This window comes from Vespula vulgaris, chromosome 4, assembly GCF_905475345.1.
Source record: "Vespula vulgaris chromosome 4, iyVesVulg1.1, whole genome shotgun sequence".
Lineage (NCBI taxonomy): Eukaryota > Metazoa > Arthropoda > Insecta > Hymenoptera > Vespidae > Vespula > Vespula vulgaris.
The window spans coordinates 7263303-7285945 of record NC_066589.1 but is presented as its reverse complement, the minus strand read 5'-3'; the positions used below and the strand labels follow the sequence as shown (position 1 = coordinate 7285945).

Sequence of the window (22643 nt, the reverse complement as noted above, 5' to 3'; positions counted from 1 at the left end):
CTCTTTGTCTGCTTCTCTCTTTCTTTTTCTCTCTCTCTCTCTCTCTCTCTGTGTCTTTCTCTCTGTCTATCTATCTCGTCTTGGTACTTCGAAACGATTTAAGCTCGACGTCAGCTACAGCCATTCTCGTATCATCCGACAAAATGCGATATTTCTCTCGCAAATTTCCTCTTCTTCTTTCTTTCTCTCTCTCTCTCTCTCTCTCTCTGTCTGTCTCTTTTTTTTATTTTTCCATATTTTTCTCTCGATCATTCGTTGACGTCGAGAGAGACCAAACAGAAAAATGAGATAATCGAGTTATAAACGCTAAAAATTTCAAAGAAATGAAAAGCAACGAATTTCTCTGACTCTCTCTTTCTCTTTAAATTTTTATGCGATTACAGTTTGTTTTTAACATTTCATTTTTATTTCGTAATTATACTTGAAATTCGAACAATTTTTTTTCGAGTTTAGAGACGGTCAAGCTTGAAAGCAATGAGAAACAATGAATTTCTTTATTATCTCAATTTATTTTTCTTAGCGATTACAATTTATCGTTTAAACTTATTTCTTATTTTAGAAATTGAAAAACGTAATAATCGTTCTAACGAAGATTAAAATTAAAAGGGACGATGAAAGAATGAATTTTGTACTCTCTATTTCTTTTTTCTTTTTTTTTGCTTTCTTTCTTTTTTTCCCCCTATTTTTGTATATGATAATTGTTTTGTAATATTTCATTTTTACTTTGCAATTTCATTTATCGTTTAAACGGTATTTATTTTTGTGACTAAGAGCGAGATAATCGAGCTAACGAGACACAAATTTAAGAGATGAAGAGCAATGAATTTCTCTCTCTCTCTCTCTTTCTTTCTCTCTTTCTATTTCTTTCTATCTTTATTTTTCTATGCGAATATAGTTTGTTTTTAATTAATATTGTTCGTTTACTTTATAAATTTTATTTACACATACTTTGAACAGTTCTTATTTTCTTTCTACTTGTACTACTTTCTACTTGTTTTAATTCGATAAAAATTCTCTCTCTCTCTCTCTCTCTCTTTCTTTCAAATTCAACTTATACCTACTTGCTTTTCGTCTTATTTACTGAATCGATCTAATATTTACGAAAGTATTCCCGATAAAAAGATGACGATTTAAAAATGCATCAGACGCATTCGTAGATCTACCTATATATTTGTATACATATGTATTATGTATGTACTTACGTATGTACTTTACGTCGCGACGACCGTCCGATAAGAGGACACCTTATCGACGAGTATCTTCGACCCTCTCGAAAGGTACTGTTGTCGTCCTTCGACTTTTTTCTTCTTCTTTTTCTTCTTCTTCTTATTATTATTTTATTATTGTCTCTTGTATTTTTGCATTGGCATTTTTCTCTCCCAAACTATCAAATTTTTTTCTATTTTTCTTCTGTTTTCTTTTTTTGCGGGGAACAGAAATCGATATAAATATATACAAAGAGTGGATTAAAAAGTCGTAAATGATAACAACAATCAAATATAATAATTATTTATGATATTATAATACTTTTTTTTTAGACTAATTTTTGTTTCGAATTGTAAAATTACGAGCTTCGATTAAAAAAATCAATCATATTTTTTCGAGAATTTTTAGATAATTTTCTTTCATTCTTTTCTTTTCTTTTTTTCTCTTTTTTTATTTTACAGAAATTTTTCATTTGCCCAGAAACTTTTGGAACCGATCCCGTATTTATACAGAACAATAATTATTTGTATGAAAACAAATATGTAGTTGAATGGAAAAAATTGGATGCCGTATCGATTTATTATTATCTTTTTTATTTATATAAAATCTCTAGTATACAGAGATAAGCCAAAAGTGGATGATTCCAAAAATTAATTACCACTTTTTCGAGATTCTTTAGGCAATTTTTATTTGTCTATCTTTTCTTTTTCGAAATTCTTGACCCACATAGAAAAAATTCTGCATTTATACAGAACATTAATTATTGATATATAAAAATAAATATGTATTTCAATGAAAACATTTTATGCAGCGTTCACACACACACACACACACACACACACACACACACACACACACTATAATCATTAAGTATTTGATTATATCATTACTGAAAGAACATCCCTTATAAAAAATGTGTTTTACGAATAATTATCTAGCAAAAAAATTTTGTTAAATAAAAAAAAATAATTTTAGAATGAAACGAAAGAGAGAGAGAGAGAGAGAGAGAGAGAGAGAGAGAGAGAGAGAGAGAGAGAGAGAGAGAGAGAGACGAAGAGAAGGAAATGATATTAGCAAAAGCGTTCTTAAGTGTACAATTGTAGCTTCTAATTTGTTCGGTTGCTACGGCCGTGGGCACCACGGTCTTTCGACGATTGTTACACGATAAACGTTTAAGTGATATTAAATGGAATTGAATTGAAGGCACACCGCGCCTCGCGTCTACAATTTCTTCTCACGTGACACATACAAACACACACACACACACACATTAACGTCAGTAACGTCATCGAGAGTTTCACCGATCGAAAGGCCGTCCCTGTATTAATATCGAGACTAATGTGTAACACTTCCGTGTTCTTCATCCAACTTTATTTCATACAGGGTGGTCGGAAACTTCTTAGCTGGGTCGAAACTTTCTCGGATCATTTTGAAATATTTTCCTTTTTTCACAGATTGCAAAGAAACTTCCTCTCCTCGTAGTTCTACATTCTGGGGAAGATATTAAAAAATAAATTTACAAAAAAATGGAAAAGAAAAAATAAAAAAAAAAAAAAAGAAAAAAGAAAGAAACTTCGTCGTGATTTTCTCGGACTACTTTGTTAAGTCAATTTTTTCCTTTTTGTCAGACCATAAAACTACTAAGAATCTAAACGCAAACTTAAAAAAAAAAAAAAAAAGAAAGAAAAAGGATGTCTAGAGAAATGTTTCGAAAAAAACCATCTAAGAATTTTCAGTCCATTTAGAGACTTTTCATCCCGACCTGTATAATTTTCATATCAAAGATGCGTTCAATATACGTATGTAGGTGTAATAAAGAGGAAGGAAAAGAGAAAGGGCGTAGGGATGAACGAAAGGTACTCGAACGAATTTACGCGTTTTCTAACATCCCCCAGAGCTATATTTATTTATACTCCTCTTCTTCGTAAATATATTCATGAGATTTTCTTTTTTTCCATTTCTTCTTTTTTTTTTTCCTTTTTTTTTTATTTTCATCTCCCTTACTCCCCTATCGCTCTATCATTTTCTTCCTTCTCGTGAATCTACAAGCATTTTTTTCTTCATTTTCTATCAGTATCGAGTGTTTCGTCGATCATTCCTTTTTTTTTGTTTGACAAATAAGAGATCTAAAATTATTTTGTATGATCTTATTAAAAATATGTTATATTATTAAAATCAGTATCTAATAATTACTTTTCTTCTTCTTCGCCATTTTGATTTTTCTTTTCTCTTCTAATTTAAATAAATATCGAAGATTATTCTATTTGTTAACAAATTAATAATAAAATAATAATGACAAGAAATATAAATAAATATGAACATAATAATAGCACATGTATATATTATTATATTATATTATATTTTATTATATTAGAAGTATAGTTACCTATCGTACTTTTCGCCATTTTGATTTTTTCTTTTCTTCTTTCTTTTCGTTCTTATTTAAATATCAAGGTAATCATCGTGCTTCTTTGTAGAAAATAATAAAAGAATAGAGTGTAGAGAATAGAAAAAATGAAAATAAATTTTTTGATTAGATATTTCATCTCGTTGTCGCAGTGAAAAATCGATTGGTAAATAACTAAATCGATAGGGTGGACGTAAAATAACATTGAAATATATGTATGTAAGTACCTAATGTTGCTTTTACGAAGGTAACGCCTATCGAGAAGTGTCGAAGCTGAGTACCTAATCCTCTGTCGAATGGAGAGAAGAAAACTTGGCACGATCTACTTGTCTCTCTCTCTCTCTCTTTCTCTCTCTCTCTCTCTCTGTCTCTCTCTCTCTCTCGTTTCTTTGGCTTTTCCTTTTACATACATACGTACGTACATAAGTACATAACCAAAGTACGTACGTACGTATATACGTACGTAAGTACATACATATATACAGGGTGGTGCCAAAAGTTTTTAAGTGGGCCAAAAGTTCTTAAACGATTTTAAAAATCAATATTACTCTGTTTTTTTTTTCGAGACCTTTCGAGCAACTTGTAATTGGACTCGTCGTTTAACTAGTTTGGTCTGTAATTTTGTCATTTTTAACCAAGAAAAATAAAAAGAGAGAAAGAAAGAAAGAAAAAAAAAAATACGTCAATGTAAGAAGTCTGGAAAAAATATAATCGATTTTTAAAATCATTCCAAGAATTGTTGAGTCCTCCAACCAACTGTATTGAAATTAACCAATTCACCAGTAACAATTTAATTAAAATTTGTCACTATTTTTTTTTTGTTCACTCCTATATACTTAGTATTCTAATCGTTTTATACATTTATTATATATACATATACATTTGTTAGGTAACTGTACACACGTATACGCATTGGAAAGATGAAGAAACTTGAATGAAATTTAAAATAATATCTTTCTAATGTACTATTTTGGTCTATATTGTACTTAAATGTATATGTACAGAAAGAAAGAGGACGATTGAGAGGAGACAACAGGACCCTCTGGAGGATAGCCGTTAGTCTCGTTTTATTTGTTCGTCCATGACCCTTTCTCTCCCTCTTTCTCTCTCTCTCTCTCTCTCTCTCTTTCTCTCTCTCTCTCTCTTATTCATGGTAGATGTCGATCTATCGTATTTTATCGGGCTGCTCCTGTAATTGCACAAGACGACCGAGTAGCCATCGTTCTTACTCTTTCGATCTACATCTTCCTCTCTCCCTTCTCTCCTCTCTCTCTCTCTCTCTCTCTCTCTCTCTCTCTCTCTCTCTCTTTCTAAGCAGCTTTTGCGTGTGTCGCTATAATTGGGACGATAAAAAAAGGGAGAGAGAGAGAGAGAGAGAAGATAAAGTCTGTCGATCGGCACAGCTGTCTTTCCTGACTGCTAATTAATTACAATAGCGTTGGCAAAGTGAGGAAGAAGAAGAGGAGAAGAGGAAGAGGAGAAGAAGAAGAAGAAGAAGAAGAAGAAGAAGAAGATGATGATGATGAAGAAAAAGTATTTATTCGTTTCTTTCGCAAACGAGAGACAAGACGAAAATAGACACGACAATTAGAAAGACGAAACGTATCTGTAAAGCAAGAATGTTTTCTCTGTATCTCGAAATCTTTTTCTATGGATGTGTGTGCATATGTGTATATATATATATATATGTATATATTATATACACATAAATACATATATACACGCTTACATACATATGTATATATCTTCTTTTATTTTTCTTTTTTTTCTCTCTTAAAGTATTTAGATTAATTAATTGGTTTAAAGTATTAGATTAATCAATTAATTTAGAAAAACGTTTCTAACGATATCAAACGTTTAGTCGGGATTAATTTTATAAAGAAATTACTCTGTATAGAATGATGTAAAAGAAAATGGCGAGATACGAGAAGAACGTTTAAATGGAAATAGAGAAGGTAATCTCTTTTTCTCTCTCTTTCTTCGATTTTCAAATATCTATATGTATGTAAGTACTTACATACATGCACACACACACATATACATACATACATATATATATATATATACATATACAAGCTCTCGATTCGATGGATCGTTCTACGATAATTTTGTCCTTTAACCGAGACGCAAGGAATTTAATTGTTCGGTTCCTCGTTAGTTCGTTCGTTCATTCGTGAACTTATCAGACAAGAAGATGAAGAAGAAGACGAAGGACGTGCCATCACAAGGAATTTGATTTACGACTTGGATTAATGAAATTTTCGTCGTCGAATAAAGTTCCATGCGGTTTAAACCTCAACTACGTGGAATATCTCCTATCTTTCTACTTCGATATCCGACTTTTGCGAAAAAAAATTTATTGATCTTTTTCTTCTTTTTTCTTTTTTCTTTTTTTTTTTCTTTTCCACGATTATTTCTATCGCATTTATCTTTTATATTGATTTTTATATTTTTTTTTTATATATATTTATATATGTATTTTTTTCTCTCTTTCTTGTTAAATCAATCGATTTCTACGAATGAAAAAAAAAAAAGGATATGTATACAGATTTCATGGAAAAATTTATTATATCTATCTGTTCGATAATCACAATCAGAGACGATAATATTCCTAGATTTTTCCATTTTTATCTTTTTCCTATCTTCCTTATACGAAACATCGTTGACGAAGATCGTACAAGTTATCCAAGATGGAATCGATAAAATAACGATAAAGGAAGGTGTCCATTTCCAACCGCACAACCAACACTGATCACTCGATACTGCGTTCGTTTTATATCCGAGAAAAATGCTATTTGAGAATGTGGGTTAAAGATCTGCGGTCGTATCGATAACAAAATGTTCGCAATTAGCGATCTTTTCTGCCAGTTAGCACTCTGTTAAACTATTATAGTATAGTATGGTATAATACAAAGAATAGATAATGTACTCGTATCTTGATTGAAATTATTCTGTTGAGAAGAAGAAGAAACAAAAATAAAAAAATTGTTATAAATTTTATTTAATAATCTTTTTTTTCTTTTTTTGAATTTTATAAAAAAACCGAAGAAAAAATTCGTAGGTGATTCTGTACATTTTATTTGTATTTCTGTTTTCTTCCTGCCCTAATTTTTTTATTTATCATCATTCGCTAAAAGATTCATCAACAAATTTTAATTTATTTAATTATACGGAGTGTTCCAAAAAACAAATTTTGGAGTTAAGCCCCTGAGCGGGAGAGGTGATAAACCCTTTGAAAATCTCAAATAGCAATAGGGATCAAGTGACGTGTCATTTGAAAGGTCTTTTAATTTTCTTTACAATGGTGTTACTTTTCTTTCTTTCATTTTCTTTTTCTTCAATTTCGAGTCGATCAATAGTTTTAGAAAAAAATGCGTTTTACATTTTAAAAAGGAATTTCTATTTTATTATATGCTCAAAATATTTTTTCTAGTATTTTTCCGATCTTCATGCAATAATAAAGTTTCTTGTTTGTGACGTCTAATACTTTGCAATACAATATTGCATATATATATATATATACACATACAACAGGATGCGAATAAAGCTATAGGATTTATAATATCTTTTTCTTTTTTTTTTGTTTTTACAGCGATATGTGACGCCCCATGCTGTGGACACGAAGTCGAGGATCATTTGAGACACAAAGCCGGAAGGGATTTTCACAATTTGATTCATCATCACAGCAGGAGTCTTCAGGGACTTCTTGCGACGACTGCTGATGCATTGAGAGGTGAGCTTACGATTTCAATTACTTTTTTACATACATATACACATACATCAATATATATATGTACGTAAATACATACTTACTTACAAGTCGAATGAACCGTATAAAGCGTTACGAACAATTTCCTCTGAAACCGAATTTATTAGAATTTTAGAAAAATCGCACGATTTTTTAGACACATTTTTTTACACAAATGAATATCGTTGAAAAATTGCGCTTTTTCGAGCGAGTGAAAGAAATTTATTCGAAAATCACGCGTTCATATATATATATATATATATATATATATATATATGTATGTATGTATGAAAAAAAAATTAATTCTACAAGTATAAAAATTTCGATAAAAATAATTCTTAACGCTTTAGACGATCGTATACATGTTGGCGAAAAAGTTCATAGACTCTTATCGTAGTTTTATAATCTGAAAAAAAAAGAAGAAAAGAAAAAAGGAGAAGAATTATACATATAAAATTATATATATAAAGTCTCGAAAAAGATTTGAATTTTAATTAATTTTTATTTCACTCGTATGAACTTTTGGCCAATTTCTTTCTTTTATACATTTTATTTATATACAATGTTTCTTAAAAAAGAAAATATATAAAATAAAATAGAATAAATCGGATACACATCCACTTTTTCGATATCTGTATCTTTATAACGACCAAGTAGGAGTACCTGTTTCGATAGTACGATAAAGTAGGGTCATCGGAAAGGAAAGTAAAGGAAAGGAAAGGAATACTCCTACAAAGATATCTCTACAACGCGATCTGTCTTTTCATCTTTACGGAAAACCATAAGAGAGATGTCGGATTTGACTTTCCGATAAAATCCGAGCTCGCGAGAACATTTCTAACGTACTTTGAAACGATCTCGCTGTGAGAAGAAGAAAGTAACTGGGGAGAGAGAGGGTTGAGAGAACGGAGGGAGGATGGAGAGCAAGAGGGTAGGACGAAAGGGATGGGTCGAATACGAATGGAGATCTTGATAGCAAATCTCGTAGACGTATTCACGGTTGATCCCTTATTTATCTCTCTCTCTCACTCTCTTTTTTTTTTTTTTACTTTTTCTATCTTTTTTTCACTTCACTCGAATTTTTTTTCTTTACTTTAATTTCTTACTTTGACAAGGTGTATCTTTTTTCTTCTTTTTCTTTTTCTTCTTCTCTGTTCTTTTCATTTTTTTCTTTTCTCTCTCTCTCTCTCTCTCTCTCTCTTTTTTTTTTTTTTTTTTTTTTGGAAACGTTAGCCTTTTTAATTCACTTCCTCTATTTCTTTTCACCGATTCTTTTGTATGGTTTTTTATTTTTTATTTGTCATTTATTTTTTACGTTAGCCCTTTTCGTAATATTTTTTTTTTATTCTTTTTTATTTGTTTATTTTCTTTTCCTTTTTATATAACGAGTCTCGCGTAGAAAGAGAAAAGTAAAAGGAAAAAGAAACTTCTTTCCGTCGAAATAGGTACAAGAATTTTTTGCTAGAAATTATTATAAAATACATCATTAGGAGTGATACATACGTACTTGCGTGTAATAGTAATAATCATTGTTCGAAAATATCAAAAATAAGTTTTAAAGGAAAAAGTAAATTGTCGTTCGAACCAACGTGCTGTTAAGTTTTACAAGTTCAGCGTTTCGTTTTAGCGACAACATTTTTTATAACTTTTTAATTTACTACAATTTTTCTATTCGATAATAATGAGTCTTGCGTAAAAGAGGAAAAGAAAAAGAAAAAGTAATTTGTCTCGCGTCGTAAATAGAACAAGAATTTTTTGTCAAATTATTATAAAATATTGGATTGTTCAATAAGTATGTCGAAAGTTTTGATAAATTATAATTAAATAAATAACATTAATATTTCTTTTTTGTTTTATCGAAAACGTTCGATATCCTATAACACTGTAGAGTATTTCTTTTTAATTACAAATTTTTATTATTGCATATCTAAATAAGAATAGAATATATTTTCGTAAACAAAAATAAATTGTACATTTTACGGTATTATTTTATTTTAATGTTCGGTGTTTTTATATCCGAATAAATGACGAATAAATATAGGGCAATTCTTTTTAATTCAGAACATTTAATATTTCATATTCAAATAAATATCATTGTAGAGAATAGATTGAATACTTTATATCATAATATTGAATATTTAAATAAATAAAACTAATATTTTTTGATATATTTTTAATGTACATATACATATATAAAACTTCCTAAATTACATATTGGCCAATCCAATAATAATAATTAATATAATAAAATGATGAAATATAAAAAATAATAGGTTACAAACAATTGTTGGTTAAGGACGAAAGAAATTCTTCTTCCATTTTTATTTTATCTAAAGAAAAATCATTCGATCTAGTAACCTCGATATTCTTCACCATCGATTGTCGATAAAATAAGAGGCGAATCGTTGAGGAAACCCTACATACATACATACATACATATATACATAAATACATACATACATATATACATACATACATAAATACATATATACATACATACAATAAAATATAGCAAAATATATATCTCGAGCTTATTTGTCATGTGAGCTATGTCAATTGAAGGATCAAGAAAGTATATTTTTACAGTTTTAACAAAAATCAAACGAACAAAGTTTCTCAGAGAAAAAAAACTCGCTTGAAAAGTGGAAAATGAACGAACGAACGAACGAACGAATAAGCGAATGACGGAATGAGCAAATAAATGAAGAAACGAAAGAAAGAACTTAGAAACAACCGATAGCATGTGCTTCTCTCTCTTATTCGCATGAACGACCTCGTTCTATCTATTTTTTTCTCTCTCTCTCTCTCTCTCTCTCTCTCTCTTTCTCTTTTTTCTCTCAACTCTCGTTCTTTCTTTTGCATTGCTATAGATAAGTAAGTATATAAGCATTCGTATTTATGCTCGAGACCGAGATAGCTTGATTCTCTATTTTCCATGCGAGACTTTTCGAAACGTGCAAAGCTTTTACTTTTTTCTCCAAAAGTTTTCCTAAAGTTTTTGTCCTTTTCCTATTCTCAATCCCTTCTCGTCGTTATTTCTTTCTTTCTTCCTTCCTTTCTTTCTTTCTTTCTTTCTTTCTTTGCCTATTCTCTGTATTTTTTATTCTCGTTTTCTCGTTTCTTTTCTCTCTCTGTCTCTCTTTTTCTCTCGTTCTCTTGGTCTTTGGCTAAAGCTTCTATACGATCTCTCGTTGGTTACCAGGCTAGCTGAGAAAATCCCTAAACTCTCGACCGGTAGATTTTGTAGTATTTCCTAGCTCGGCCATGTGTGTTGGGATATTGCTTGAATGTGTATATATATATATATATATATATATATATATATATATATATATATATATATAAAGAGAGAGAGAAAAAAAGGAACAAAAAAGAAGAAAAAATGTTGGACTAGGAAACGTAGGTAACGTATGTATATGTGATACGAGGGAGAAAGAGAGAGAGGGGAAGGGGGAAGGAGAGAGAGAGAGAGAGAGAGGTGGAGGTACGGGGGTGAAACAGAACATGGTAATGAAACGAACGAAAAGAGAGAACGGGTAACGTGCGAGCGAGCTTTTAAATTCGTGCTTGGAATATTGTACAGACAGGACTCCACTGCCTACGAATACGGTAAACGAACGGGAAAAGATTTTGCGAACTTCTGGGATTAACATACAAGAGAGAGAGAGAGAGAGAGAGAGAGAGAGTAAAATACTCGAAAAATGTTGATCACATAGGAGAAACCTGCGAGGGATTAACGAACGCGGAAAATTCGCGACATCGAGGTTACAAAGAAATAAAAAAAGAAATAGAAAAGTATAAAGAAACAGAGAGAGAGCGAGAGAGAGAGAGAGAGAGAGAGAGAGAGAGAGAAATGATACGATGAAGATTCTGTGAATATAAAATAAATATATAGAGTAATAAATATATAGAGTTAGATGATGAAACAAGTTGAAAGAAAATAAATAAAGAAGAAAAAAGATATACAGATCGGATAAAAAATTCCTAAATAATTTAAAAAATCAATTACGCTCTTTTTCTGAGATATTTTAAGGCTGATTTATTTTCTTTTTCCTTTTTCTTTTTCTATATTTAGATTATTCAGAAATAGAAGTCGAGTTTGTAAAATTAAAAAGTCTGCGAAGTACGAGTATGTTATCGATTTTTGTCAATCAAATTAAGAACTTTTGGCTTGTCTAGGAACTTTAAAGATCTGTCTATTTTAGAAAAACTATTTTTTCTTTCTTTTCTTTTTTTAAATATCTACATATGTCGTACGAGTAATTAAATTTTTTAATATTAGAATAACTTCAGTAACCTCGATATTGTAACCAAATATCGATTACAAATAAAATTTTGATTTAAAAAAAAAGAAATAGAGAAAGAGAGAAAAGGAGAGGGAGTGAGAGAGTTAGATGTTAGAAACGCGAGTAACGAAATAAAAGTAAGTAGTTGCTTCTAATCTTAGCGAAGTTGTCGCTCGCGTTCGCACATTCGTCGGGTAAGAATAGAAGACCCTACGAGCACCGAGACCTTTCCTGCTTTATTTTCTACACCTATACACAGAGACGGACACATACAGAAACGTACACACAGAACGACTCTCGCTTCGTCATGTCGATCATAATAGTAAAACGATTTTCTTCGCAAAAATTCAACAATTCGTTCTAAATCATTCTTCGTAAAATTACATAACAAAAAAATATTTCTAATAATATCGAGTCACCAAGTATATAGATATACATATGTAAATACCTATGATTATATATATATATATATTCACATAACTTACATGCATAACACAATCGTAAAACCCGTATAAGCAATTCGAATAATAAAACCTACTATACTTCTAACGTAATCCTAACGCGCTTAAATGCCTTATCGATGAAGTATCTATAAAGTTATTAGAAAGAAAAAAAAAATAAAAGCAATGGAACAAAAAAAAAAGAAATATAAAAAGAGAAATTCTAACAGGTATTCCAGACAGGGTCGTAGACGTCGATTATCATAAAAAAATATCGTGACCAATGTCCACGCATACGCATGCAATGATACATATATAAATGAATACGGACATACACGCTTGCATACGTTGATATATACTCAGATATTTAAACGGCGAGACGGTCACCTTTTCGTGGCCTTTCGTAATTACGATTTCGATCGTCGGTTGCGTTCGCAAGAAAAAGAGAAAAAGGAGAAAGATAGATAGAGAGAGACAGAGAGACAGAGAGAGAGAAAGAGAAAGAGAGACGGATAGATAGATAGATGAAAGAGAGAGAAAGAGGAGGAAGAGGAAGAGGAGGTGGAGGAGGAGGAGGAGGAGGAAGAGGAGGAGGAGGAGGGACCGAATCAGCTTTCGTGCAAGCTGCACTTTCGAGAGAGGACCGAGAGAGAGTCGTAGCGTGCTCGCGACCTTATACGGCCGCGAGAAAGCGAACTGAACGGTCCTCTCCCTCCTCCTCAGCCCCTCCTACACCCTCACTCCAGCAGCCTACCCTTACTACTCTCTCTTTCTCTCTCTTTCTCTCTGTTTTTTCTCTCTCTGTCTTTTCTCTCTCTGTCTCTCTCTCTCTCTCTCTCTTTCTTCCTCTTTCTCTTCGTTCAATCCTCTTTCCGATGAAAAGAGTGAGAGAACAAATAGCAAAGCTGTTGCTGTTGTTGCTGCTGCTGTTACTGTTGCCGTTGCTTTTATTGTTACTTTTGCTATTGCTGTTGCTGTTGCTTTTGCTTGTTGGATCTCAACATCAAATAGAGAAGCTGAAACTACGTTGCACGTATCTGTATATGTGCATATTATGTATGTATGTATGTATTTATGTATGTATGTTAGATCGTATATACATATGTACGTAGATATATACGATGTATGTATCTATATACATACATATATTTATACATACATACATGCATACATATATGTATATATAGGAAGTCTTCGAACTCTCTAGACGTGTATTTGTAAGCGTGGCACCAGGTGCGATCGACAGGTCGCAAGCCGCGCGTCGAGTCGCGAACGGACGTGGACGAGTGCAGCTGCATTGATCTACGACGCGTATGCACCGAACTCAACGAGAGAAGAACCTCTCCATTAGCTCGTCACAAGTGCCGCCCAATTTCATCCAATTAATCATATTTCTCTCTCTCTCTGTTTTTCTCTCTTTCTCTCGTTTACATTTTATTTATCTAGTTTCATGAAATGAACGAACGAATGAATTATCTACATATATTAATGACTAATGAATATTTAATTAGTTTAAACGAAAACGTTTGAGAACCACTGAAATTCTGAATGAAACTTTATCAAGGGATTTATATATTCGTTGATATATTACGTGTATATATTTTTATTATTTTACTTCAATGGGGGTGTTATCTCTCTTTCTCTCGCACAAACACAAAAACATAGGCACACAAAATAAGTAATTTATTATATTAATGAATTAATTATTAGCTCTTCCATTAAACGTCCAAGTGCTAACCGATTTCATTTCATTAATCATATTTCTGTCTCACACACACACACACACACACACACATGTACTCTCTCTGTTTATCTCTCTCATGCTTATATTTTATTTATCTGATTTCGTGGAATAAGTATGCTTATATTAGTTATATCGATTAACGATTATGTGATGAATATAGAATGTAAACGTATGAGAATCATTGAAATTCTCAATGAAACTTTATCAAGAAATTTATCAAGAAGTTTATGTTGGATATATTACGCGTATGTATTTTTATTATTTTATTTCAATTCGAAATGTTTTCATGTACACAAGCGCACGTACGAGTACCTACACACGCACAAGGTAAATAATTAATTACACATCAACGAACGAATTATTCGTTAATAATTTAAGCGACATACGTACGTGAATATCATAGTCGTATCAAACGTTAATTTCCAAAACGTTAAATCTACAAACGTTATGATTCCCGTGGATATTAGAAACCTATATGGGCGTTAATGTTGAAGCGTTACATATATTATATATTTCTCAAGCATATTGATCGATTATAGAGTGCCGAATAACTAATAACACAATTAACATTTTAAATAGGGAAATGTCTAATCGTGTTAATTCAAAACGTTAAATCCTCGAACGTTAGATTCCTCGATTCTATTATAACTTTGTTCCTTCTTGTCGGTTAGTCCTATCATGGCTCTAATCAGAAACGGGAATGCTAACTCGCTTAAAGAAAGAGAGAGAGAGAGAGAGAGAGAGAGAGAGAGATCGCATGACTCATCATGCAACGCAATGTGGAAACGTCGTCTTGCAAATGTCGCGAACGAGTCGAACGCTTGCTTTAGCGTGTCTCGTAAATGTGAGTCCATGTAAGTACCAACATACATACGTACATATGGCGGGTAGATATTGTAAAGTAAAACACACACGCTTTTAACATCTTTAAATTCAGTCTGCGTTGTCTACTTGTCGTTGTAACGTTACGTAAGCGTCGTTAAGAAAGACTCGCGTAAGCGATCGCCCGGCAAAAGTTTAAACCGCCTCAACTAAAGAGGGGAAAAAGAGGAGACTCGAGAGTTTGCGAGGGCCATGGTCGTCTCTCTCTCTCTCTCTCTCTCTCTCTCTCTCTCTCTCTCTCTTTCTCTCTAAGAGTCTACGTTTTCGCACGTGGGGTTGTTAAAACATTCGAGTACGACCGCTGCGATTCTAAGTGCACTCTCTTGGTCCCTCCCAGCGGGAGAGCGTTGCTATTATTGTTGCCGTTTGCATTCACCAGCCGAGTTTCGTCGAGCTCGCGCGTGCCTTTCGATCCTAGATGCTACTTCATTTTCTTTGCTTTTGTGTGTGTGTGTGTGTGTGTGTGTACGTATATATATGTGCATGTACGTACGTACGTATGTATATGTGCGTGTATGTATGCATGCATGCATGTATGTATGTATGTATGTATGTATGTATGTATGTATGTATGTATGTATGTATGTATGTATGTATGTATGTATGTATGTATGTATGTATGTATGTATGTATGTATGTATGTATGTATGTATGTATGTATGTATGTGTGTATGTATGTATGTATTTATATACTTGAGTTCGAATAAACGATCATATCTTCGTTAATGATCTCGTTGGTTATGTATGTCAGTCATTCGATTTGCACGATCTATATTTAATATATTTGTAATTAAATGATGATTCTTATATAAACGATATGATAATAATGTGTTCATTCATTCGTTCGTTCGTTCGTTCATTCATATGCGTGTATAATTGTAATGAAAATAATTAGAAATAGAAAAAAAGTAATATCAAGGTTAACGATTTATATAAAACTTGCTTACATTTAATTCGCTATCTCTGTTATTTGCAATGATCGATATTTCGATTTCCGGAAAGTTTAGATAGCTATTTACTTATTCTATTTCATTTTTTCTTTTCTTTTTTACAGATAGATATTCACAAATATTTTGAATTAGAAAATAATAATGATACCATTTTATTAAATATTAATTATATTTATTTTATATTCAGAAATCGTGTATTTTTTTTTTTTCAATCAAATTTTTCACATCGTTTATTTTTTATATTCAAGATCGTGTATTTAGAAATATAAAAAAATATTCTCCGTTGTTTAGGTGACCATCGTTGTATTATTGTATAACATAAATAATATCACGATAATGATTTATTTCTTTTTTGTCTTTTTTTTTTATCGATCTATCGATCTGTATAAGTACACACGTCTTAGGATTAAATTCCATCGAAATGCCGAATAAACGTGGGGGAGAACATTCGCGTGATATATAACAGTGGAATATAATCGATAAACCAAAGGGGTCGTCACATTAATTCTCACCATTACGTTGAAAATTGTCGAACTAAATTCCTCGAGTGTTAAGCAAGAACCTAGATTTCGTGTTATATATTACATGCTGTCGATGTTTGTTATTGTTGCTGCTGCTGCTGCTGTTATTGTTGCAGGAACGCCCATTACCCAATTAAATTGCTTTATTATGGCGGAATCAATGAATACTTCGAGTTGTTAATGTCGGCGTTCGAAAGGTTTTAATGAAATTTCTAAATTAATTCTTTTCATCCTTTCATTCTTCCATCTTTTCTTCTTCTCTTTTACGAGCTAATCGTTTATGAATGAAAAATTAATCGCAAGCAGGATTTTAATATCTTTTACGATCTTCGAACTTTTCGAAACCGAGACTAATTCGAATTGTACGAATAAAGTTTATATATTATGTTGTATTTTTTCTCTCTCTTTTTCTCTTTCTTAGACAATAGTGTTTATTTAGGACACGTAGAAATAAAACAAAAATTAAATACGGCTCAATTTCATCGAATTACTTGAAAATAATTTTCATTGATTTTGTGAAATACTTGTAACGATTTTATTCAAGATTAATTCGAATTGTAGGAACGAAAATTAGAATTTAGATACCATCTTGTATTCTGAATTCGATAGTATTCAGGGAGAAGGATAATTAGGAAATAATTTTTACGTATTTTAAGCGATGTTTAAATGCGTGTATTATACAAATATAAAAGATGTATAATATAATATAGAAACCAAATGCGTTACAAATTTTTCATCAAAATCCTTTAACCTGTTTTACTAAATGGATAATAATAAAAATGTATAAAGGAGAAACAAACACACGCACATACATAAACACACATACAGATATTATGAAAGGGTGCAAGTTTCCTTGTTGTATTACGTGCCATGTGTAATATGTATATAAGCTCGTAAATTCGAACAATACCTTAGTCCAAGCGATTACATGATAGGTACTATAGTATAGGAGGAAGGCAGACAGGAAGGCTTATCGAATAGCAGGTATTCATGCGCCATATCACCTTAGGTAAAATAAATCGAGTAAAGAAGGTCGGACGCGTTTCAAAATGGATCTGAACCTTAACACCTTATCTCTATTCTTATAGGTACACAGTTCACTTATCGTAAATAGAAAATGCGAAATTTACTAGGAATTTCACCTAACTCCATTATTATTTTTCATAATGATGCTTTCAGTCTCTCTCTCTCTCTTTTCTTTTTTCCTTTTTTTTTTGTTTTAATCAGATACTATTATTTCATTTATATATGATCAGTGAAAATGAAAATGAAAAGTATATAGTTTCTTGATGGAAGAGGTTTGATATATAATTATCGTGATATCTTTAAACGTTCTCGTTTTGAATGGATTTTGAATACATCGTAGATATCTATCGTTTAACGATTACTCGATTTTTCTATAAAGAGTGAAACGTTGAAAACAAAAGAAAAATTCTGGCTTGTTTTCAAAGAGAGGAAAAGAGAGAAAGAGAGTGAGTTTGAAGTAATTAACGTTCTTAACGAGGTCATTTGCCCCTCGAAAAATGGAATCGTAATCGATTCATTTAAATAACTTCTTCTCTTGACGATCTTTTAAACTACGACGCTCTATAAACTTTTATAATTAAACATATATATATATTTTTTTTCTAAAGGGAAAATTATCTCTTCTGTGATTAGAAAAATAATAATATTAAAAAAGAAAAAATTTACAGAGAAACAGAAGATAGATACGAGAGAGATTTTTCATATCTATCGCCATATGTTATATACGTGATTCAGAAAATAAATATATGAATGAGTTATACGTAATAGAATCTTATTGACTGATAATTATAGTCTCATTATTCCTAAAATTAAATATTACTTATTACGTTTCTTTCCTTTTATTTTTATTTATTCATTTATTCTTTTTTTTTTTTTTTTTTTGAGAAAAATGTAGAATCTACAAACTAATTTTTGTATACCATTTACGATGCTTTTATCGCGTTAGTATTGACACGAGTTAAAGAAAAAAACTGAGTTGACAATAGAAAAGTATGTCGAACATTTTAGCGCGTTTCTTTTTATTGTGTAAATAAGGTCAATAAAAAAAGTATATACGAGCGAATATCTATATTTAACGAGAGAAACGGAACGGGACAGAGCTATTATTGGATTGACCAATATGTAATGTTGGAATTTTTAATACAGGATTGGAGAATAGAAGTTTTTCAAAGTGGACCGAAAAAATCTAGGTGATCTAAAATAGAAAAGAAAAAGAAAGAAAAAATCATTTACTCTTTCTCTCGAAGCCATTTTGGATTAACACATTTTTTTTTTTCTTTGTTGTTTTCCAAATGTAATAAAAAACTATCATTTTTTTTTTCCTGTAAAGCTATAGAAATTTTTCTTGCAATCTAAAAAAAAATATATATATATATATTTATATATACGCTCAAATAAATCAGTATAAAAGGTTTCAAAAAAAGAGTAATTGATTTTTAAAATCCTCCAAATACTTTTGCTGGCTCCATTCTGTCTGCCATTTTGCTCCTTTTTATTATATCAACATTTTTTATACTATTATACTTACTCGACTAAATCGATATTGAAGCAAAAGAATTATGTATCAAGGGGTAGCGTATGAAGAGTTACGGGGGTTGAAATGAATAAAATGTTAAAGAAAAAAAAAGAAAAAGAGAAAGAAAGAGACAGACAGACAGAGACAAAAAGAGAGAAAGAGAGAGAGAGAGAGACAGAGAAAGAGAGTAAAAGAGTATCTTGTTCGTTCGTTCGTTCGTTCGTTCGTTCTTTCGTTCGTTCGTTCGTACGAAATATTTCTACGTTTGCATAAAAGACACGACTAACGTAATAATATCGAGTTAACGTTTCTCGCAATTTCTACTGGCAAGTCCTGAGATTATTCTCCTCGACTTTCCGAGATTCCCTGAGAGTTTTATCTCGCGTTATATTAGAGTCCAGGGCGAGAACGCTCATCGTCGTCCACTTTCGTATCGAGTTACGACGGCACGCCTAGGAATTCGCTATACTCGCACTTTTGCGAGGATACGAATCTTTCAATTCAAATTTCATGGTTAAGAAATTCGTAGAAATGATTTCGTTGGCATATATACTCCTAATCGTTTATAGCGACCATCATTAATGCATACATTTATATATATTAAATTATTAATAGATTCGTTCGTTCTAATCACAATGAAAATTTGTTGAAGGTGTTTATACTTTCTATGTTATTACATAGTAATTACGTAGTCAATTAGTCAAATATAATTATTATGTATAATCATGTTAATAATAATGCGTTAATATTGAATTATTTAACTGTTAATAAAAATTCGATCCTGTATTAATTGTTAACAAATTATATTATAATAGATTATATGAGCTCGAGAGTATTATGTCATACGTTAAATAACGTTTAATATGTTCAATATGTTAATACGTTAATACGAATTAAATATGTTAGATAGCGAGTGGGTCCAAAGTTTCTAAATGATTTTTATTATATCGATCGCTCCATTTTTCGAGACCTTCCAACACTGATAATTTCTTTCTCTTTCCCCCACCCCTTTTCTTTTACTTTAGATTGTAAAAAATTACAAGATAGGTTTTGAAAAGTTAGTATAAAAAATCTGTCGAGAAAAAAGAATAATAATAGAAAATTAGCTCTAAAAGCTTTTGGCGCTCGTCCTGTACAAATGCAATATATATATATATATATATATATATATATATATATATAACTAAGCAAATTCTCCATCAATCATCTACTAATAAATTAATAATTAATAACATAAAAAAAATTACGCACCCGTTGTATAAATTAAAAAAAGAAAAGAAAAAAGAAAGAAAGGAAAGAAAAAATCCCTGATTGCACATCACTATGATTCTTAAACAATAAGTTAATAATCGAAGAAGGATTAAAAAAAAAATAAATACGATAAAATAAAGAAAAAATAAATGATAAATGATTTACGATCGAAAAATATCCTCTGGTACGTATTACGAAGGTTAGCACGTCTCGCGTGATACACCCTCGAGATGCCCTCGAGGGTTATTATATAGGAATGACCGTCTGACAACAAAAGCACGCACCTTTTATGTCTCGATGGTGAAACACGGTTTGATCGTGTGGTCCAATAGAGAAGCGAAGGCGGAGGTCAGAGAGAAGTCTGACATTACGGTCCAAGAGGAAGACATGGAATCCGGAACGAAACGCCTACATGGACTTGGACCTGAGAAACCGAGAAATCTCGATCCTTACCACCCTCCCTCTCTCCCTTCCTTCACCCTTATATTCCGTAACCACTCACCTACCCCTTTCCCCTACTTTAAGGTCTCATCTCTTTCTCAATCTCTCTTCTTCGCTTATCGATAGCTCGTACGAGGATTCTCTTTCGATATATATATATGTATACATACGTATGTATTTATGTATGTATGTATGTATGTATGTATGTATGTATATAGAAATTCATTCTTTTCTGTCGAATTCTTAGGTGTTCGTCGTATATTCAATCGAGAATATGGCTTATATCGAAATTGTTTGTTTCTGTTTTTTTTTCTCTTTTATATATATATATATATATATATATATATATATATATGTGTGTTGAAATGCTAGAGAGATTTTTCAATTTTACTTTTTCGTTTCTCTTCTTTTTGTATAGTTATTATTTATTTATTTATTTATCATTTTTTTTTTAAATTATCTAACATGCCATCAATTGTTTGTTTGGATTATTAGCGATAGAGATTTTTTATTTTTTTATTTTATTTTATTTTACTTTTTTATTTATTTGTTTGCTTTTTTTTCGAAGAGATTACGTTCCTCGAGTTTTCAGGTCAGTTACTTTCGATCAATCTCAATTTTCTCGGCAGGCTGCATTCGTTTATTAGATGGAAAAAAAGGGAAAGAAATAAAGAATAAAAAAAAAGAAGACAAAAAAGAATTTTTATAGATTCGAACGATAAAAGCCGCCGTGGTCCAGGGCAAATCCTTGCGGTGACAAATCCCGTAGAGACGATATTTTATCGAACGGTGAACACAATCGTACGTACGCTTCGATGATCTATATACGAAACATAAATGATTTCTTTTTTTTCTTCCTTTTTTTCATTCCTTTTTTTTTCTTTTTTTTTTTTTTTAACATAAAACAATAGTACAAAAGAAGAAAAGATTTCGTTAAAAGAGTCAACTGAAAATGCTAAATAATCTAATCGTAGTATCATCCAGTGTTACATGGGATACATATTCACATATGTATGTATAATACTTTGATATATCTATACACATTCTTTTTGCTTTCTTTTTTTTTTTCTCTTATTATCGCATTCTCGCTCAGCGAGAAAAAAGCTTGCACGAAAATATTGCGTTACGCCTGTGATCATGATAATTTATTAACTTCTACTCTCTCTCTCTCTCTCTCTCTCTCTTTATTCTCCCGTTTCAAAAGTGAAGAAATGTGTTTCGTTGCATGTAACATTAGAAACTAAGTATTATACTTAAATTTTTATCGGATAAGATATGACTTTTATTTTATGTGTATATATATATATATATATAAAATATAAATATTTAAATTTGATTCAAAGTTTCAAGATATCTTTAAGATAGATAATTCTCTCGTGTATATACAGGGTGGATCTTACAAGTTATAAAAAAAATTTAAACGAGTTAAGAAATGTTTGTATATTCAGAATATCTTTCCGAAGATAAAAAAAGATCTCCAATATATATATATATATATATATATATATATATATATATATATATCCGTATAAAAGGGTGGATCAAAAGTTATGAAAAAGATGCAAAGGAACTGAAATATATATACACGTACGCACGTATAAAATCTTTTTTTTTTTTTCTTTCATTTATTTCATATCAATTTAATTTTTTAACTCACTTTCTTTTAATACAATGGTAGATCAAAAGTTACCAGATGATTTCAATAATTATTTTCCGAGACTTCTTCTCGTATGCTAATTTTTCTCTTTCTTTCCTTTTCTTTCCACCATTTTCTTTTCAAATTACAAAAGCACAAGCTTAGAAACTTTTTTCTTTTCCTTTCTTTTCTTTTTTTTTTTTTGAATTAACATAAGAAATCCTTCGATAAAAAAAAATAAAATAATAAATGTCCTCATAGATTTTATTCTTGGAAGGATGAAGATAGATTCGAAGTTTCTAGTTTTTCTCAGTGAAACAAGAAAAGAAGAAAAGATGAAAGAAAGAAAAGAAAAGAAAACAAAATTGAAAAAAGGTGGAAATCAAAGGCAGAAGGTCAATTTTTGATCGTCCAATTCGCTGTGATCTCTACCCTTTTCTGCGGAAGTCCGACATCGGGTGTCTCTCTCCTTGCTCGGATGCATATCGATGCGTAGACATAACTCGATGCCGATCATACCAATGCCCAAGATGCCCACGTAGAAAGCGTGCTTTGCATAGCAATTCGATTCTTCCGATATAATATCCCA

The 22643-nt window shown here is 31.1% G+C and overlaps 1 protein-coding gene across 1 annotated transcript in view; it reads left to right on the top strand.

Annotated features, from left to right (window-relative positions):
• LOC127063293 (division abnormally delayed protein) overlaps positions 1-22643 on the top strand; it is a 107571-nt gene that overhangs the window by 6901 nt on the left and 78027 nt on the right. The window contains exon 2 of the mRNA XM_050992860.1: positions 7206-7346. Within this exon, the coding sequence (XP_050848817.1) occupies positions 7206-7346 (141 nt within the window). The remainder of the gene's footprint in view (positions 1-7205; positions 7347-22643) is intronic.